Source organism: Strongyloides ratti (genome assembly GCF_001040885.1).
Source record: "Strongyloides ratti genome assembly S_ratti_ED321, chromosome : 1".
NCBI lineage: Eukaryota > Metazoa > Nematoda > Chromadorea > Rhabditida > Strongyloididae > Strongyloides > Strongyloides ratti.
Genome location: NC_037307.1, coordinates 2,178,086 through 2,200,589, shown reverse-complemented (window position 1 = coordinate 2,200,589; position 22,504 = coordinate 2,178,086). Strand labels below are relative to the sequence as shown.

The following is a 22,504-nucleotide window of genomic DNA, read 5'->3' as shown; positions in this document are numbered from 1 at the left end:
ATATGGTTTAATTTGAAAAAAAAAAAAAATTTTTATACATTTTAAAAGAGGAAGGTATAACTTTTAGATAGGAGAGACCTTTTTCGGCATTTAATCGGTTTAACACTAGTGTATCTATACATTTTTGTATTATACTTTTCAATACTTGATTATTATAATTTATTAGTATGAAAAGTTTTTGTACTACTATTATAATAATATATATACTTTCTATTTATTATTATTTTATATATAGGAAAGGAGAAAAAATTTATCAACATTTATAAATATAAACTATATGAAAGAAAATGAAAAACATAATAATTTTCTTATTCTGTTGTTTGACTATCAATAATAAATATCATTCTTTAGGTCAATTTCCTTTTTTGTTTATAAAATGATTATCATAATTGTTAATATAGAGTCCAATTTTTCTTGTTTTAACAAGTGTTTATTATTTATTGTGTCATGTTCTGATAAAATATAGAGTTAGATAACTTTTTTTCTTCTATCTATATTATATATTATTATTTTTAAAAATTTTTCTAAATTTTATTATTAAAATTCTTTTTTTTTTTTCAGATCTTTTTAATTCTATTTGGAGAGATAGAAATATATATATATTATTTCTCCTAATTTATTTTTTATCTATAATTAAAGAGAAAAAAAAAAGTAATAAAAAAAAAATTTCTCCATAAAGTTTAGTAAGTTTATTATAATAAAAGTTTTAAAATTTAATCATTATTGATTTTTTTAGAAGTTTATGTGAAGATAAATTATTTATATTAACAAAAAAAAAATGTCTCGATACTCGAATCAGTATCATTCTCGATATGGATCAAATGATACACAATCACTTGGTATAGATGATGGAAATACAAGAAGAAGTAGATCTCCAGCATCACCATATGCTTCTGCTGCAGCATTTACTACCTATGATTTAGAAGATCAACATCGTAATAGTAATTTTTATGCTATTCCATCAACATCACCACCAATTAATAGTCGTGATGAGGAAAATTTAGATAATCCAACAGCATACTTTGAAACTAATAGAATTACATATTTACAGGATGAGAGAACGCTTATGCAAAAAAGAACTTTTACAAAATGGTGTAATTCATATTTAACAAAAGCACGATTGGAGATAAATGATTTATTTACTGATTTAGGTGATGGTATATTATTAATGAAATTTCTTGAAATAATAAGTGGTGATAAACTTGGTAAACCAAATCGTGGACAAATGAGAGTACAAAAAATAGAAAATTTAAATAAATGTATTAATTATTTAAAAAGAAGAAATATTCATTTAGAAAATATTGGAGCTGAAGATATTTTAGATGGTAATGAAAGATTAATTCTTGGTCTTATATGGACAATTATATTACGTTTCTCTATTGATAATATTGTAATTGATGATGTACCAGGAGAAAAGAAACAGGCAAAAGATGCACTATTATTATGGTGTCAAAGGAAAACAGCAGGTTATACAAATGTTAAAATTGAAAACTTTACAACATCATGGAGAAGTGGTTTGGCTTTCAATGCTTTGATTCATTCACATAGACCTGATATTATTAATTATAGTTCACTTAATCCTAATGATAGTATAGGAAATCTTAATAATGCTTTTGAAATAGCTGAAAAGAAACTTGATATTGCTAGATTATTAAATGCTGAAGATGTTAATAGACATCCAGATGAAAAATCTATTGTAACATATGTATCATTGTATTATCATTACTTTGCCAAACAAAAAATGGAAGATACAGCTGCAAGAAGAGTTGGAAATTTTATTGGTAAAATTATGGAACAAGATAAATTAGAAGATTACTATGAAACTCTTAGTAGTGATATTTTAAAATGGATTAATGATACAATTATATGGTTAGAAAGTGATGTTTATCAAAATTCTTTAAAAGGTATTCAAAAAGATTTATTTGAATTTAAGGAATATAGAACAGTCATTAAACCACCTAAATTTCAAGAGATGGGTGAACTTGAAGCTAGATTTTTTGAAATACAAACTAAAAGAAAAGCTTTGTCAAGAAAAAGTTATATTCCTCCAAGAGATAGGACTATTAAAGATATTCAAGATGCTTGGGCTAGACTTGAAGTTGCTGAAAGTGTTAGACAAGTTGGTTTAATTGAAGAACTTCGTAGACAAGAAAGACTTGAACAATTATCAATGAAATTTTATAAGAAAGCTCAAATTAGAGAATCATGGTTAAGAGATAGATTCTCAGCTATTCAATCATGTGAAAAAGTTAATTTGAATAAAATTAATGATGCTGTTAAGATGATTGAAGCATTGGCTGCTGATATATATTCTCAGGAAGAAAAATTCTTATCACTTAATGCTATGGCAAAAGAACTTGGTACAGAAGGTTATCATGAATATAAAAAAATTGCTGAAAAAGATAGAGAAATTTCAATGGAATGGGATAGATTAAAAAGAACATTAGAAATTGTTAGAAGTGAGTTAAGAGGTTTCAATGATTTAACAGATCTTCTTGCTCATATTGATGAATTGGAAATTGAATTAACAGATTATCAAAATTCATTACTTAGTGCAAAAGTTGGTAAACATTTATTAGGAGTTGAGTATTTTATTGAAGAACATAAACTTCTTGAAACTGATATTAGAGCTAAAGAAGATTCTATTAGAAAGTATGAAAAACTTGCTGATAAAGTTGTTAGACAAAATAAACCTCAAGCTGAAGTTTTATCTAAAAAACTTTCAAATGTTAAAATTCATTATAATAATGTTGTTAAATTATGCCGTGAACGTTGTGAAACATTAAACAAAGCACGAAAATACTTTTTATTTATTCAAAATTATGAAGAAGAACTTGTATGGTTAGAAGAAAAAGAAAATTTATGTGAAGGAATGTTAAATAATAAGGATATTAGTACTTTCCAACAAACTTCTAAACAATTTAAATTATTAGATACTGAAATTCAAGCACATAAGAAAAAGATTAATGAACTTTTACAGGATGGGCAAAATTTACTTCCAACAATTGGTTCCAAAGATGAAATCAAACATAAAATGGAAATCATTCAATCTAAATTTGATCATCTAAGAAAGTTAACATCACAACTTGCTAAATGGTTAGAGGAAGCTGAACAAGCTCGTAGATATTTCCAAGATGCTAATGAAGCTGAAAGTTGGATAAATGAAAAAATGCCACTAGTTAAGTCAACAGATTATGGTCATGATTTACCATCAGCAGAAAATTTACTTTCAAGACATAGACGTATTGAAGAAGATATTTTGTCATATCGTAATGATATCCTTCGTTTAGATGAAGCTGCACAAAAGTTGTCAAAAACACAATTTACTTCATCACATAATACATCAACTCAAATATCTGAATCTGTTGTACCAAAAGTCAAAGTAACATACTCTTATGAGGGTAACGGTTTATCAGTTTATAAAGGAGAAATTGTTGCTTTGATGGATAAAACTAATGATGAGTGGTGGAGAATTCTTAAACAGACAGGTCAAGAAGGATACATTCCAGCTAATCATTGTAAAATTCTTCCAGGAGAAACTGTTGTTATTACTCAACAAATTCAATCAACTAGTGGTAGTAATTCTAATGATGATGCTGTTCAAATTCATATGAGACAAGAAAAAATAAATAATAATTATAGAAAACTTGTAAAATTAGGTGAAAAAAGAACAGCACTTCTTATTGATGCAACAAAATTATTTAAATTTTACAATGAATGTAATGCTTTCCGTGAATGGGCAAGTGAAATAAAAAATATTCTTCTTGAGGAAATTCCAACAGAAAATTTAGATGCTTATAGAGTTAAATTTAATAAACTTGAAAGTGAAATTAAAACTAATGGTGGTACACAATTAAAAAATATTAATGATATGGCTGATAGTTTGAATGATGATATGCATTCACAATCATCTGATATAAAAGATCACAAAGATCAAGTTAATTTAATTTGGAATGATCTTCAAAAGATACTTAAAAGAAAGGGAGTTGACTTAGTAACATTAGAAAAAGTTCAATCATTTTCAGAAAATTGTAATGATTTAAAATCATGGATGGAAGGTAAATATCATTTATTGTCAGAAAAAGCTCCATCAGATGATATTGATAGTTTAAGATTAATTCAAAGACGATATCAAAATCTTGAAAGAGATTTAGCTCCATTAAAAAAACAAATGTCAACATTAAAACATCTTGGTGAAGAAATAAAAGGAAAACATCCAGAGTATGCTGATATGGTAGACAAACAACTTAAAGAATTAGCATCACTTCATTCTAAATTATTAAGATATGCTGAAGAAAAAATTAATCTTGCTAAACAGGGTCAAGAACAACAAATATTTGATATGGATTCTAAAAAACTTAGTATATGGTTAGACAAAACTTTGGATACATTAATGGAGGATATTAGTGGAAATAGTTCACCAGAAGAACTTTTGAAAAGACATAATGATCTTGGAACAGAAATAGATACAAAAGAATATGAATTTGATTATCTTAGGGAACTTGGTATGAGACTTCTAGAACAAAATCCTTCTTTAGATGATGTTATAAAAAAATGTAACGAACTTGAAAATGGTTATGGAAAAGTTAAAAAATTATGGGATGCTAAGAAATATAATATTGAAAAATTGATGGACTTTAGATTGTTTATGCTTGAAGCAGATAGAATTGATGCAGTAACAAAAGGACATGAAGCCTTTTTGAATATTAAAGATTTAGGAGATTCAGTTGAAGCTGTAGAAAGTTTGATAAAAAGACATAAAGATTTTGAAAGTAAAATTTTTGCCCAAGAAGATAGATTAAAAACATTTTCTCATAATGCTGATTTGTTAATAAAAAATAAACACCCAGAAAGTGAGATTATTGATGAAAGAAGAAATCAAGTTCTAGAAAGAAGAGATGATATTTATAAACTTGCTTCACAAAGAAATGCACAATTACATCAAGCATTAAGTTATCAAGCATTACGTAGAGATGCCTTTGAATTAAATTGTTGGATGGTTGAGAAAAAAGGTATACTTGGTGAAGAAGATTTATCTGATCCAAGTGCATTAAGAAGGCACCTTCAAAGACATGAAAAATTTGCAGGTGAATTAAAATCAAATTATACAAGACTTCAAAATATTAATGCTGAGGGTGAAAAATTAATTAATCAACATCATTCAGAATCAAAGGCAATAAAAAAAATTCTTGATAATCTTAATTCTCAATGGGAAGTTTTATCATCAATGGCTGATGTCAAGGGAATGCAACTTCAGCAGGCTGATGGAAAAAAAATATTGGAAGCTCAACTTAAAGATGTTAATGATAGACTTGATGAAACACTTTTAGCATTGAAATCAAAAGATTATGGTTCTGATTTGACAAGTGTAAAGAAATTAATTACTAAACAAGTGACACTAGATACTGAAATAGTATATATTGAAAGTAAAGTACAAGAAATTGGTAAAAGAGGTCAAGAAATGGTTAATGAAGGTCATTATGATAGTGATAATATCTTAAATAATATTAATAATTTAATAATAAAATTTAATGGTATAGCAGAACCAGTCAAGAATAGAAAAATTGCTTTAAATGAATCATTAAAATTACATCAACTTTATTTCGATGCTGATCTTGAATTACAATGGATAAAAGAGAAATTACAAATTGTTAAATCTGCCCCAATAGGAAACAGTTTGACAGAGGCATCTAATCTTCTTAAAAAACATGATCAATTAGAGGCTGAAGTTGAGGGTCACCAAAAGAATATTACTGATATTGTTCAGACGGCAAATAATTTAATAAAAGAAGGTCATAAATTAAGTAGGCAAATAAAATTGAAATCTGATCAATTAAATGATGAATGGAATCACCTTCGATTAGCTGTTAATGATAGAAAAAATCTTTTAGAATATTCTTTACAAAAAGAAAGATTTTTATTTGATGTTGGTGAAATTGAAGCATGGATTGTTGAGAAATGTCTTATAATAGAACATACAAAATTAGAAGATATTGATGAAATTGGTGCTCAAAAGTTTTCAGCTCGTTTAAAATCTCTTGAAAATGATATGACTATATATAAAGGTTTACTTGAAAAATTATCACAAAAAAACAAAGAATTATGTAAAAAATCTCCACCAGAAGATGTTGAAATTTTCAAAGGAAAAGAAATGAAAATAAGAGAAGATTTTGAAAGATTAAAAAATCTTATTAATGCAAAAAAATCAGAAGTAAATAATTATTTAGCTTTTCAAAATTATAAACATGAAAGTGAAGAATTAGAAGGATGGATTAATGAACAGCTTAAAATAGCTACATCTTCAGATTATGGTAGAGATTATGAACATGCTACAGATTTAAAGAATAAATTTGATGAATTTGTCCAAAATGTTCAAGTTGGAAGTCAAAGATTTGTTCAATGTGAAAATGCTGTAATTCCATTAACTGAAAATAATCCTAATTATGCTCCATTTGTTTTGAAAAGACAAGAAGATCTAAGATCAGCCTGGAAATTATTACTAGATTATATTCATGCTCGAGAAGTTAAATTAAATAGTTTTGAAAATCTTCATAAATTTAATAGTGATGTTGAAGAAATGTTACAAAGATTGGAGGAGAAAAGAAATGGTATGTCAAATGATTTAGGTAGAGATTTAAAACAAACAATGAAATTAAAAACTGATCATGAAGTTTTCCAACATGAAGTTTCTTCAATGGAATCTTCTGTACAAAATATTATTGCATATGGAGCTTCTCTTATGCCAGAATATTCTGAGGAAACTGGAAAAGGTATTGAGGAAAGAAATGTTTTATTAGCTGGTGCATGGAATGATTTAAGAGATGCTGTTGTAGATAGAAGAAGTAAATTGCTTGCAGCATATGATTTACAAAGATTTTCTGCTGAAGCCAGAGATTTAATGACTTGGTGTGAAATGATTATTCAAGAAATGATGGCTGAACAGAGTATAAAAGATTTACAAGTTGCTGAATGGATATTAACAGAACATGAAAGATTAAAAGCTGAAATTGATGGTAGAGAAAATGACTTTGATCGAGTTATTGCTATGGGACAAGAAATGGTTGAAAGAAAACATTATGCTTCTAATGAAATAGAAGAAAAAATTTATCATTTAAAAAATTCATTAAAAAAATTAATTAAAGAATGGGGATTAAGAAATCAATGGTTATATCAAGTTGTACAATTCCATAGTTTCCAAAGAGAAGCTAAACAAATTATTTCTGCTATCAAATCAAAAGAAAATACTATTAAAGGATTTTCATCTGTTTCACTTAATGTAACTGATATTGAAACACAATTTAAAAAACTTGAAACACAAAAAAAAGCATTACTTGGTATCGAGAAACGTGTAGGTGATCTTGGTACAACAGCAGCAAAATTGATAGCAGAAGGACACATGGAAACAACTAATATTACTAGATGGGATAAAGAAGTTAGAAATCATTTACTTGGACTTAATAATCAAGTAGAAATTCAAGAGAATTATCTTTTATCAGCATTAAGTTTGGCTAAACTCGAAAGTTCCATAATGGATATGCGTTCATGGATTGATGAGAAACAAAGAAAGATTGATTTTGAAAAAGAGGAACAAGAAAAATCATTAAGTTTAGAAGAAAAAATGAAACTTCTTAAAAAACATCAAGCAATTGAAGCTGAAATAAATAGTAATCAAGACAATGTTAGTGAAATAAATATAAAACTTAATGATCTTAAAAATACACAACCATCAAAAATTAAAGAAGCAATTTTGGAAGAGGGAAAAAATATGAACAAACAATGGCATGAACTTATAACTACTTCTCGAGAAAGAAGTGCTGCTCTTGAAGAAGCTAGGGATCTTCTTAATTTTAATCAACTTGTTGAAAGAGTTTTAAAATGGATTAACGATAAAGAATTAATGTTAACAGCAAATGATATGGGAAGAGATCTTGAACATTGTTCATTATTACTTGATAAACTTGTTGGTACACGTGCTGATGTTAGTGTTGATGATTCTACTATTCAAAATATTCATCAACTTGGAAACAAACTTTTAAAACAAAATAATAATGATCAGTATGATGTTGAGAGAAAATTAAATGAATTAACTGAGGCATGGAAAAGTTTGAAAGGAAGAATTGATAAATATCATAAAAATCTTCTTTCTGCCAAAGAGGTTCATCAATTTAATAGAGATGTAGATGATACAGATGAAAGAATTCATGAAAAATATAATTTACTTCAAAGTGAAGATGCTGGAAAAGATTTGTCATCGGTTTCTGCTCTTATGCGTAAACAGGATACCATTGAAAGAGATATGACAGCTATTCATGCTAAATTAAAGGCACATGATGTTGATGCTGAAATTCTTCTTGGTAAAGATGCTCCATTAAAAGATTCAATTATAACATCATTAAGAAAATTAGAAGTTTCATGGGAAAAATTAGCAGAAGCAGCTCATAGTAGAAGACTAATATTACAACAATCATCAGATTTACATAAATATTTTGATGATGTTAAAAAAGCTGAACAATGGAGTAATCAAATGAGAACAAGAATAACTTCATATGCTACACCTAAAAATGTATCTGATGCTGTAGGTTTAATGGATAGTCATAAAGAAAAATGGGCTGAAATAGAAAATAGACAAAGTGAATTAAAAGTATTGAGAGAATATGGGCAAACTATTGTTAATGAACAACCACAACATAAAAGTGAAATTCAAAGAACACAAAGAAGATTACAAAATGTTGAGCATCAATTAAGACAATGTTGGGAAAATGAAAATCAACAATTAAAAAAATATTTAGAAATCCAACAATTCTATGAATTAGTTTTGTTAACTGAAAGTTGGTTGGCTGCCAAAGAGGCTGTTGTTGGTCAAAAAGATTATGGAGATTCATTGGAAGCTGTTAACGCTTTATTGAAAAAGCATGACAACTTTGTTTCAGTTCTTTATCAACAATCAGACAAAATACAACATTTAAAGGATAAGGCTGATTCTTTAGAACAATTAAATACAAACGATGTTGAAACAGAAAAAGTATTTTCTAAGTACAATGAAATTCTTGAAAGATATGAAGCTTTAAAAATTGCCATAGTTGACAAGAGAAGTAAACTTCTTGATTCCAGAGCATTACATGATTTCTTAAAAACAAACAAAGAATTTATTACATGGATGAATGCTAAACTTCAATTGGCATATGATGATACATTTATTGATGCAACTAATTTAAGAACAAAATTACAAAAACATACTGATTTTGATTCTGAAATAGGTGCTAATGAAGGTAGATTACAAGCTATTATTGATGAAGGATCAAAATTAATAAAAAATGGGCATTCAGAAAGTGAATTAATTAAAACACAACTCGATGAAGTTAATGAAGGATGGTTAGAATTGAAGGCTAAAAGTGCTAATACATTAAAATTATTAAAAGAAAGTTATGAAGTTTGTCAATTACAAAGAAAACTTGGACAATTAGATAAATGGATGGATCAAATTGAGATTGATCTTTCATCTGATGATCATGGTAAAGATGTTTTATCTGTTGAAGCATTAATTAAGAAACATGGAACACTTCAAACTGAAATAATTGCTAGAAAAGATATTGTTAATGAAACTGTTCAACATTGTTTAAAAGCTAAAGAAAAATGTTATGAAAATATTGATAATCTTATGGTTCTTGCTGATCAAGTAAAAAATAGATATAATGCTCTTGCAGAACCATGTCAAATAAGAAAAGAAAATCTTGAAGATGCTTATATTTATTATTCATGGGTAAGTCAAGCTAATGATGAAATTGATTGGATTAACGAAATAATTCCAAAATTATCGTCAACTGATTATGGGGATTCACTACAAGTTGCTCAAAGTTTAAATAAAAAACATCAAATACTTCAACAAGAAGTCATTTCTAGAGAAAGTGCTTTAAATGAAATTCAGAGTGCAGCTTTTAAAATGATTAAGAATAATCATTTTGCTACAAATGAAATAACAGAAAGATTAGATAAAATGAATAGAAGTTTTGCCTATCTTAATGATCTTTTGAAGAGTAGACAACAAAAATTGAGTGAATCTCTTCTTTCACAACAATATTATGGAGAGGCATGTGAAGCTGAACAATGGATTAGAGATAGAATGTCACTTGCAACAAATAATGAAACAGGTTCTGATCAAGCTTCTGCAGATAGTTATTTAAGAAGACTTACAGCATTAGAAAAAGAAATTAAAGGTTTTGAAGATGAAATCAAGAGACTTGAAAAAGTTTCAAATGATTTAATAGAAAAAGACCACTTTGATTCAGATAAAATTCAAGCTAAACAATATAATTTGAACCAATTATATTCTGATATCAAAGTTAGTTGTGAAGAAAGACGTCAACAATTAATAAATGCCTACAATTATTATAATTTTGTTACCAATGTTGATAATCTTTCATCATGGCTCTCTGAACGGGAACGTATGGCAGCCTCAGAAGACTATGGTAATGATCTTGAGGAATGTCAAGAGTTAATTGAGAAATTTGAACAAGTTATTAAAGAATTATCTTCTTCTGGAGAAAAAGTTTCAAGTTTACAAAGAACTCATGATGATTTATTACGATCTTCCCATCCATTTGCTCCATCAATTAAAGCAAAAGGAACTGAATTAACTTATTTATGGTCTCATGTAAATGATCTTGCTAATGAAAGACAGCAAGCATTAAATGGAGCTAAATTAGTTCATGAATTTGATCAAACAGCCGATCAAACAATGTCATGGCTTCAAGAAAAAGAAGCTATGATGGCTGCTATGGAACAAGAAGATTTGACAAATATAGATTTAGAAAGTATTAAAATGTTGTACCAAAAACACAATGTATTTGTTAATGGACTTGGAGCTGTAGAAAAAAAAGTTGATGAATTATGTAAGAATGCTCATAAACTTCAAAAAGATTATCCAGCAACACAGGAACATATTAGTGTTAGAATTGATGATATGGTAATGCAATTGAATGATATTAAAGAAGATGCCCAAAAATATTATTTGAAATTATCTGAAACTGAAAATCATCAAGCCTACTTCCAAGAATATCGTGATCTTCTAGCTTTTGCTAAAGGAATGCAAAGTCAAATTGTTTCAGAAATTCTTCCAAGAGATGTTGCTGGTTGTGAAGCATTAAATGGAAGGCATAAAGAATATAAACAAGAAATTGAAACAAGAACTGTAGCTAAAAATAAATTTATATCTGATGGTCAAAAATTAGTTTCCCAAAATCATGTATTATCTAATGAAATAAGTGAAAAAATTAACTATTTAGAGGAAGTTTTTGATAGATTAATTAAAGTATGGAAAAATCATGCAGATTTCTATGCTCAAAATATGGATCTTAGGCAATGGTTACATGAAGCAGATATGATTGAAAAATGGCTTAATGAGAGACAAAATCAATTGACAGATGAATGGTGTACAGTTTCATCAGTTGAGGGTGCCGAAAAATTGATCAGAGATTTTGATGACTTTTTAGTTACTCTTGGTAGTCAAGAAGAAAAAGTTGAAGCAATAAAAAGATTAACAATGTTAGAGAAAAATTATTCACAAATGAAAGAAAGAGAAAGTCAAATAATTATGAGTAGAAGTGATACACAAGAAAATAGAAGAGATACACAAGCTATAAAAATAATGGAAAAGAAAGATATCTTGAAGGGTAAAAGAGCTGATAGAGAAAGAAGAAGAACACAAGAAGTTAGTATTGTTAAAAGAAGTCCTTCAAATGGTAATGGTTTTGGTAATGAACCAGCATATGAAATTGCTGCAGCAACTTTACCAAGAAATAGAAATAAAGCATCAATCGGTTCAGATAATGTTGTAATTAATGAACTTTTACCTCCATCAGCTCCAATTAAAAAAGCTCCAAGTAGTGAACATGTTGAAGCATTAAGAAAAAGTACAGAATTAATATTTTCAGAGAATACATCAGAAAGACCATTAACATTACCACGTAAAGGTGCATCAAAAACACCAGGATTCTCAACACGTCGTAATCAAAGTATTGTCAAAATACGTAATATATCTGATATTAAAGCTATTGATATGTTTGGTTATGTGGAACGGAAACATGATCTCCAATCTGGTGGTAAGAAAGCTCCATTGCGTTCATGGAAATCATATTATATGATATTATGTGGACAATTATTATGTTTCTTTAAAGATGAAGAATCATATATGGAAAATGCAGCTTTAGCACCACCAGTATATATACTTGGAGCTAAATGTAGATATTATCCAGAGTATGTTAAAAGAAAAAATGTGTTTAAATTGACAACAACAGATGGTAGTGAATATCTCTTCTCAGTTAATCTTGCTCCACAAATGCAAGAATGGATAAATAAAATTCAATTCCATGCTAGTTTAGCTCCTAAAAATCAGTTGGAAAGTTTTGATAATGTTGTTGAAAGCATTAGAAGGGAAGAAGAATTAAATGAAAGGGGTAGTAAACACTTAGCACTACCTCCACATAAAACTATCATTGAAGAAAATGAATATGATTCTTCTCCAAGAAAAGTTGATGAATCGAGAGTTACCCAACGTAAGTATTTTTTTTTTAAATAATTTTATAAATTTTAATTTTTAGATTATAAATATGAAGATGACAAAGCAATATATTCAGAAACTAAAACATTAACAACAACACGTTTTTCAACAGGTCAATCTTCACCAATACAGGCAGAAAGAACTCCAATACGTAGTATAGGAACAACAAGTGAGGCTGAATTTGTAGAATGGGTAGAAAATTCACAACCATCTCCAAAATCAGTAAATAGTTCTATTTCTCAAATAGATTGTGAAGAAGGAAAAGTTAAAAGAAAAGGATTTTCTCTTTTTAAGAGAAGTAGTAAAAGAAATTAATTAAAAATATTATAATTATTATCAATCTTTATATTATATATGCGAAATTTGAGCTAATAAAATTTTTTCGATTTTTAAATATTTAACCAAATTTTATAATATATACACAAAATTTGAACTAATAAAATTTATATCTATTTTCAAATTAACAATAATTTAATTCATGTCAAGATACTCTTCATGAATTATTTACAAAAAATATTCATCAATAAATAATTGTTTTAAAATTTATGAGATAAAAAATAAAATATACATTTACTTGTAATACTTAAAAATTATTTATTATGAAATTATAAAGTATTTTTTAACTTTGTTTTCTATTGAATTAAAATGTTTTATAACTTTTCAAAATTTATTCTTTTATAAATGAAAAATATAATATGAATTAACATATTAAGATAAATTTAGTCAATAATTTAGTTAAAAATTAATTAATCACTTAATCAAATATAGTACCCTTTATGTTTCTCTTCAACAAATGACAATTTTAAAAAAATTGTTATCATAATTGTTATTACTGATAAAAGTCAGATATTTTTTTGAAAATATTATTTAATTCTTCTATTGTTTTTTATTATATCAATATTTTTAGATATTTATTTTATACTGATAAGATTCTTTTGCTTATAATTAAGTTTTTAAAGTATCATTGATTGATTTTAAATATTAATTAATATGTAATTTTTTACAGATGAATAAATGAAACTGTTAAAGAAATCTAATAATTTCATTAATAAATATTAAAATTTCAATATATATATAATTAATATAATTTTTTAAAAATAATTATATTTGTTATCGTATTATATACATTTTTTTTTCTTATTAATAAATTAATTTTATTTATTATTCTTTGATATAATTTTGTCAATAATTACTTTGTATATGATAAAAATTCAAAAAAAAAATTTAGCTAAAATATAGTTGACGAAGAAGTTACATGGAAATACATAAAACTTTAGATAAATTAATTTATTTCAATAAGAAGTTAATTATTATACTAATATTTGAATAATAAGACAACAATATTTATTAAATCATCTACATACAGAAAAATAATATTTTCAAAGTGACATTATTCAAAAAGAAGTAGAAACTATATGTAATAGGACAAATGTAGTTGTATGTTATTTTTACTTTTATACTTGTTTATCAATCACGTATTAAATACATTTTTTTTTTTCTTTTTTTTTAATAAAATAGTTATACTAGTACTAATATTACAATATTGAAGTTTTTTTTAGAGATGTCTCAACTGACGAAAGTTTTTGTTCGTAACTTTCATTTTACACTTGCTAATGGTAATCTATACAATGAAATAATATTTTTATAACATTGTTTTCTATTTTTAGCTCGTGGACCATTAAAATTTGACGGTTGGTTTCCTCGTGATCACAAACCAGGTCCTTATCCTAAAACTGATGAAGAGAGACGTATTGCAGCAATGAAATATGGTTTAAGACCAGAAGATTACAAGTATGTTTGAGTTATTTAAAATAAAATAAATAATTTTATAGACCAATTTCTCCATCAGATGTAATGGATCATTCTGGTGACTATCCAGATCTTGGTACAATTACTTTTGCTCACAAAGATCCATATGAAGCATGGACAGATAGATTAAATCGTAGAAATTGGGGCGAAGCAGTTCCAATGAATTCAATAAGATACCGTGGAGATAGAATAACTTTTACTGGTCTCGAAGAAGAAGACTTTAAAACGTGGAATGCTATTTTGATGACGCTGCGTGTTGTGCTTCCAATGATTTTACTATCATACTACTTTACTCAAGATGACCCTAATATTCTTAGATGGAAAAACCCTGCTATGCCAAAACAATATCCTTATGATTTTTATAGAGCTTTTCCATTTGAGGATCCTAAAAATTATCCAATTGTTAATTATACATTTGAGCCAGCTGAATAGGATAATTAATACTATTTTATTTTGGTAGGACCATTTCTTTTTAGATAAAAATGAGTAAATAAATTTTCGTTTATTTTAAATATTCTAATTTCTAACTAAAATTCTTTTTTAATTTTTGAAAATATTTTGAATCTTCAATTTAACAAGAATGATAGCAAAAATAAAATTTATGATAAAAAAATGTTTGAAACATTTATAAAAATAAAGATAATTCAAGCCCATATGATGAAATTGTAGAGAAAATATTTCAGGACAACGTATAAAGATTTAGTAAAAAGAATTAGAAATATCGATAAGTACAATTACTAAACCGATATGGGATATATAATGATGTAAATAATATATTTAAAAATAAATAAATTTTAGACTTTAGAAATTTCAAAAAAATAAATTTATTTGTAATAAAAATTTTGAAAACTATTAAAAAACATTTTTGAAAAGAAAACTACATATAAAATTTCTGACTACAATAATAATAGTAAGTATTAATAATAAACTGATGCTTTAAAAAATATATTAATTCTTAAATTTCGCTCATGACAAGAAAATTTTAAAAAGATAAATAATTAGAAAATACATTTTATATCTTCTTTTAAAACAAAGATACTTACAATTTGATTTTTACAAAAAGACAAATTAGAATTTAGAACATGTGATTCTAAAATATATAATTTAAACCAAACTTTGAATGTTTGTTGTATGAATGCAAAAAATATAGACAATTTAAAAAATAATTCATGATTTAATAATAACAAATTGGATCTCATATTAAAAAAGTTTTAAAAATAACAATATTAAGATTCTAACTTTAAACTTATGCTAAAATATATTTTTGAATCACTTACAAAAAATTTGTTTAGAAATGGCAATTTATAATACCGCTTGTATTAATTATTATGGACAAAAAAAAGTTTAAGCAAATGAATATAAAAAGAAAGAAGAAGACAGTAAATTTATCTTGTTATGATAATTTATTAATTTCTTAATATAACTTACTATTACTATTGCGTTGTTTGGTTTCATTATTAATAAACTTTTAAGTAATTTATATGCTTTATTACTTGAACAATATAGGGTAAGAGCTTTCTACAATTTAAACATTGTGTTTTATGAGAAAATGCTACATCATGACAAAGATTGTGATGACTACAAAGAATTTTAAAATTTAAAAATTTGAACACAGAAAAAAAAATTTATTTTTTATATATAAAACGTATTTATTTTAATATTGCAAATTGTAATTTTACTAAAATATTTTAATTATGCATTTGTGTTTTATATTATTAGAGAAGTAAACTGTTAAAATACTAAAAAGAAATGTAGTGATTTAGATGACTATAAATATGGAGAAAAAGATAAAAATAATCATTTTTTATAATTCAATCAACTATAAAAAATTATAAAATTATTTACAAAAAAAAAAAACTTTACTTTATAGATTTAAAAAAATATTCTAGTTAGAGAAATTACTCCAACTATAAAGAAAAAATTATTGTAGCACATAACAATAATCTTATACAATAAAATATGGGTTAGTAATTTATTGTGATAATTGTAATTTTTATAGTTGGTAAAAATTATTATTGTGATCTTAAATATAAATTTATACCAAGAGATTGTCAATTTATTTTTATTATTCAATTATATTTATATAAAATAAAACTTTGATCATTTTTTTAAAAATGAAAATATTGAGCCAAGGAAAAAGTTCCTTTATCAAACTGAAAAATTTTAGATAACAAATATTTACATTAAATAATATATTATAGACTTTGTTTTTTTTTGTATACTAATTTTTTTTAAAATATTCTAATTTTATTTATTAGTATTCAAATTTTGATTTATTTTATAGTTACAAATATGCGTATTTTAGAAAATGAAAGCGTATTCCAACATATTTTCATTTATTGTTTTTAATAATGAAAGTACTAAATAGATTTTCTTTGGTTTTGTTATTGCTCTTTTTCTTGGCTAATACATCTATTTATGCAAGTATTGATAGTGAAGAGTTGGATTTTGATGAGATGGAGTTTCATAAAAGCGAAGGTGAATATGTCAAGCCAGAAGCTTTACAGAAAATAATTGATGAGGAGAGCAAAAAAATTAAGCAAAAAATTGATTTATTAAAAGTTAAAATTGATCAAGAATGGGATGAAAAACAAAAAAATGTTTCTTCTTCGGATAATACAGATGGTTCATCTGTTTCTGAAACAACATCTGCTAAAGCACCAAGTTCATATATAACTTCAAGTTCTGATTTAAATACAACTCCAGATGGAAATAATGAACCAACTACTCCAAAAGCTGATGAAGCCGAAGCTTCAACTTCATCTGGAAATGATGAACCAACTACTCCAAAAGCTGATGAAGCCGAAGCTTCAACTTCATCTGGAAATGATGAACCAACTACTCCAAAAGCTGATGAAGCCGAAGCTTCAACTTCATCTGGAAATGATGAACCAACTACTCCAAAAGCTGATGAAGCCGAAGCTTCAACTTTATATGAAAATGATGAATCAACTACTCCAAAAGCTGATGAAGCTGAAGCTTCAACTTCATCTGGAAATGATGAACCAACTACTCCAAAAGCTGATGAAGCCGAAGCTTCAACTTCATATGAAAATGATGAACCAACTACTCCAAAAGCTGATGAAGCTGAAGCTTCAACTTCATCTGGAAATGATGAACCAACTACTCCAAAAGCTGATGAAGCCGAAGCTTCAACTTCATCTGAAGATAATGAACCAACTACTCCAAAAGCTGATGAAGCTGAAGCTTCAACTTCATCTGAAGATAATGAACTAACTACTCCGGAAGCATCTAGTCAAGGCACACCTTCAGATGATGTTTCTCTCAATGATGAATAAGTGTACTATATACAACTGATACATATTAATTGTTCAGTCTTTTGACAATTGCTGTAGTTTCATAAAAGAATAGTTACTCAAAGTGATGTCGATTTTTTTTGATAATAAAAAGTCTGACTATCTTCTGCACAAAATTATTTTTTGATGTGATAAAATATATTTTATAATTTTTAAAATAAAAGTTTTAATAATAATATTGTTTGTTAATAAATTTATTTATTTAAATGATATATATTAAAGTAACATTTAAAATCAAAGAATATTGATAATTTTTTTACCCGACAATTGTAAATTTAAGTTATATGATTTTTTTTTCTTTTTCTTGTTATCATTTTTTATATTAGTGTAATAATTACCCGGAACATTGAAGGTTAATAGATGTTTATAATTATAATTTCTTTTTAAAACAAAAACTTCAACTATAAACAACTTGTTGAATGTACTGTTCATCAGTATCTGAATCATCTTGTTCAATTGTTGTTTTCTTTCCTGTCAAATATTCTCTGTTTTTTCCTGATGTAGTAAAATTTTTTGTAAAAGAATTATTGTGATCATTTATTTTGGCTAGTAATCTTCTACGATTCACTGGTGGTCCTATAATTTATTTATAAAATAATATAAAAAAAAAATTATAATAACATACCGACAAAACTTAATAAAACAGGTAAAAATATCAAACCATGAGCAGCACCAATAATTACAATACCCAAAAACATTCTAAAGTAAAAAACTTTAAAAATTTGACTATGAGCAAATGCTAAAACAAGAATACCACCAAATTTAGTTAAAGTAATACCACTTAAAACACTACTTCCAACAATACTTAAACTTTCTTTGGCCCTATCTAATTTTCTTCTTTGGCAACTTAAAGCAAATGATCTAACAATATGTGAACAAAATTCAACTGATATTCCCATACTCATAACTAAATTAACAACTGATATAGCATTAAAATCAATATTCCACCAATACATTAATCCTATTAAATTTAATAATATTGATGCTATTGTTACAACAATAATCATTCCAGACCATGGATCTATTCCAAGACATAATGTAGCAACAACAAAAATTCCTGTTATTGAAAATATTATTTGAATAATTGCATCAGAAACAATTGTTTCATAATTTTCATAAAATACATAAAATACACTATATGGAAATACTTCTACTGGACAATGTGCTTCAAGATCTTTATTTAACATATCTGTCAAATTGGTTGATATTTGTTTAGCTACAGCCATAGCATTAATATAATCTTCAGATTTTTTTAAAACTGTATGATATGTCATAAAATAGGAGGTTGAGACTCTCCCTGAATTGGTAACTTTTAATGCTGATGAGTATGCTGCATGCCCACCTAATGGACATTCTGATGTTGGATTATCTGACAAAAAATCATGTACATAATTAAAGAATAAATCTGTTCTTGGTCTATTATTAATAAATTCAACATTACAATTATAACATTTATCATCATTTATAGATGCAGAACAAAATGTACCATTATTTTTAAATCTTCTACAACAAGGTGGTTGACCATTTGATTTTAACCATGATATATAATCATCAACCCAATTCATTACTGGTTCAGCAATATAACTACGATTATTCCATTTAGATGCTTTAGATATTTGTGCTCCAAGTGAATCACTTTTACAACCAATACCAGAACATAATTTATTTTGTAAATCAATTCGACTATAATCATAATATCCTTTAATAATAAAATATACAGGTGGTCCAACACTTAAAAATCTATCAGTATTTTTAAAATGTGTTAAAACATAAGAATCTTCTGGTACAGCCATTTTTTGATCAAGACCTAATTGTATTTGATTGATAAAAGCTAATGAACTACATAACCATCCAAAAAATATAACAATAACAGCACATCTAATAGGTTTAGAAAATAAAAATGGACTATAATATTTATTAAAAATAGAATACATATAACTTTCTGGATTAACAGGTTCAACAGGAAGTCTTTGACAACAAAATATTTCTGGTCTACCACTTTCTTGCCTTTTTATATCAATAACAAATAAACTTAAGAAACATGTAACTTGAAGGAAAAAATCAAATATTAAAGCTAATGCAGCATATAATGAAAAAACTTGAACAGCAGGCATTTGTGATAATGCTCCAAGAAAGAAACAAAGAACCTCGGAGAGAGATGATAATAACATTGATGGTATAACTTCACCAGAAATTTTAGCTATTCTTATATCTAATGGTTCATCCATCTGAAATGATGACATTCTTTGATATGTTTGTACAAAAATAAAAATATTATCAACACCAACAGCTAAAACAAGAAAAGGTTGAACTTCAAGAATTATCATTGTTGCTGGTATTCCATAAAATGCATAAACACCTATTGATGCTGTTACTGATAATGCCACAATAAGTACTCCTGCAACACCAAGTAAAAGTTTTGATGAAACAAATAAATATAATAAATTATTATTTGATACTTGATATTGTCCTAAAGTAAATGCAACATATAAAAACATAAAAATATATGATATCAATACTGTAAATGCATCTGATTTTGATTCTCTTTCAATTTCATCTTCAATAGATCTTTCTGCTATAAATGATACATGAATTGTATCACTATTATATTCTTTTAAAAATTGAATAAATTCTTTTTCCCATTCTAAAGCATTTAAATTATCAATTTCATCAATATTATTTTTAACTAAAAATGTTAAAACAAGTCCTCTTGATGATTCATAATTATTTGTAAAATTAAAATCACCCAAAATAACATATGGTTGAATTGGGGCACCAAAATCAGCCAGACAACTTAATCCAACACTCGATACCATAGTATATGGATTTTTAATACAATTAAAAATATGATAAAGATAATCTTTTGTATAAAAGTCATAATCATTCTCAATTTCTATATCTAATAAATTAATATTATTTTGAAAATAATTAAATATACTCATAATAGCACATTTTGATTGCCTTCCTTTCATTGGTTTAAAACATATGTCATTCAATGATATTATCTTATTATTTTGTGTTTTAACTTTTAAATTCATTATATTTAATTGAAGTTTAAATGCCTCTTTTAAGAATTCTTTTTTAAATGCTGGTCCATAATAATTTTCATCTACTTCTGTTGTTACATTTGAATGAAGAAAAAATTTTTGATTTTTAGGATATATTATAACTTGTTCTGTTCTATAAAATGGTCCAAAATTAGTATCAAAAAAATCTTTTTGTTGTCTAGCTTTTGAATGTGGATATGACCATAATTCTACTGGATCTGTTGTAAATCTAACCATTAATAATCCACTAGAACATATTAATGCAACAATAAAACCAAATGAAAATACCATAAGAGGACGACGTGCTGCTATTAAACCAATTTGATAACTTATTCCTTCAAGAAGTTGTTCAATAGAATATCCTAAATTTTCAAGATATCCACCATTTGTATCTTTTATAAATGGTAATGATGTCATAGGAGTTGCTTTAAAATCTTTCATATCATTATTATCATTAGTTGTTTTTTTTAAAACATATTGAAGAACCATCATACACATACCAGTTGCTAATAAAGCACCAAATGCAGTTAATGACATAGCTTTTATACAATCCATAGTAGCAATTTTACATGACTCATCAGATAATTTAGGAAATGGTGGTTCATTTTTACAGATTGAGGGACAATCTGAACAGGCACATGTATCACCATATGGAATAATTGATTCATTACAATGATATGCTTTAGTTTTTGATGGTATAATAACATTATTATTTCTTGTATAATTACCACCAACATAAAAATTAATTGTAAATGGTACACCTATATGAGGATTATATGTTCCTAAAAATTTTAACCATTTTTCAATAGTACATTCATCTGCTTTTCTTCCACATAATGTATCTAAGGCATATGTTCCTAGTGCACGAACATTTTTACATGAATTAAGAAGTGTTTGTGCAAAATTATTATCAATAAAATACTCTAAAGAAGTTATATATTTAGAGTTATTAGTTATAGAAAAATTTGATGATTCAACTTTAAGAATATTAATATAATTACTTTGATTTGGTGAACAGGCAAAATCACACCAAAGATTGGCAAAATTTCTAAAACAACTTGGACATTTTTGAAGAATTTGAAATGGTACAGCCATTTGACTTTTAAGTATATTAAATTGTTCCTTATCACAACATAAATCTCTATTACCATCTATATATATATTAAAAAAATAATAATAATAATAATAATAATAAACTTACTTTCAAATAAATGTGGACACATATTTTTTATTTCCTTTTCAACATTTTTATCACTAATAGGAAGAGGTGTTCCAGAATAGGGACAATTTTGGTATAATTTACCATTTTTTCCACATACTCCACGCATAATACATTGTTTACTATATACTTTATTATTAAAAAACAAAATAAATAATATTATATGCCATATCAAAGTTTTTAATACCTTTTTATGCCAAAGCATTTCATTCCTTTTTATTAATAATAAACTATAATTATTTTAGTAATATAAATTAAAATTTAATATATATAAAAAAAATATATATATATTTATTGATAGATACACGAAATATATAAAATAAATTATATGTGATATATAAGATATAAATAAAGAGAAAGTAAAAAAAGACAAAAATATCATTATCATAAAAAAAAAAAAAATAAAAATATTTTTTAAAAAATATATATAAATATATATTTAAAATAATATATATTAATATGGAATAAAGATTAAATGTAGAAGTATAATATATATATAGTATATTTATATATAATATTTTATATATATAATAAATTATATGGCAAATGGTGTATA

At 25.9% G+C, this 22,504-nt stretch overlaps 4 protein-coding genes across 4 annotated transcripts; 3 read left to right on the top strand and 1 right to left on the bottom strand.

The window, feature by feature from the left end:
• Window positions 1–778: 778 nt before the first annotated feature.
• On the top strand, window positions 779–12,871 carry SRAE_1000068600 (Karst; the record flags this gene model as incomplete). The annotated part of the gene is made up of 2 exons (XM_024647548.1): window positions 779–12,551; window positions 12,597–12,871. The coding sequence occupies 2 exons, from the start codon at window positions 779–781 to the stop codon at window positions 12,869–12,871; spliced, it is 12,048 nt and encodes a 4,015-aa protein (XP_024501615.1).
• A 1,246-nt stretch (window positions 12,872–14,117) lies between these two features.
• On the top strand, window positions 14,118–14,797 carry SRAE_1000068500 (NADH dehydrogenase [ubiquinone] 1 beta subcomplex subunit 8 family-containing protein; the record flags this gene model as incomplete). The annotated part of the gene is made up of 3 exons (XM_024647547.1): window positions 14,118–14,172; window positions 14,224–14,347; window positions 14,389–14,797. 3 exons carry the CDS (start codon window positions 14,118–14,120, stop codon window positions 14,795–14,797), a joined length of 588 nt encoding a protein of 195 aa, XP_024501614.1.
• A 1,919-nt stretch (window positions 14,798–16,716) lies between these two features.
• SRAE_1000068400 (Hypothetical protein) lies at window positions 16,717–17,664 on the top strand (the record flags this gene model as incomplete). Its single annotated transcript, XM_024647546.1, has 1 exon — window positions 16,717–17,664. One exon carries the CDS (start codon window positions 16,717–16,719, stop codon window positions 17,662–17,664), a length of 948 nt encoding a protein of 315 aa, XP_024501613.1.
• Window positions 17,665–18,079: 415 nt separating this feature from the next.
• On the bottom strand, window positions 18,080–22,057 carry SRAE_1000068300 (Niemann-Pick C1 protein; the record flags this gene model as incomplete). Its single annotated transcript, XM_024647545.1, has 3 exons — window positions 18,080–18,258; window positions 18,308–21,880; window positions 21,931–22,057. The coding sequence occupies 3 exons, from the start codon at window positions 22,055–22,057 to the stop codon at window positions 18,080–18,082; spliced, it is 3,879 nt and encodes a 1,292-aa protein (XP_024501612.1).
• Window positions 22,058–22,504: the final 447 nt, after the last annotated feature.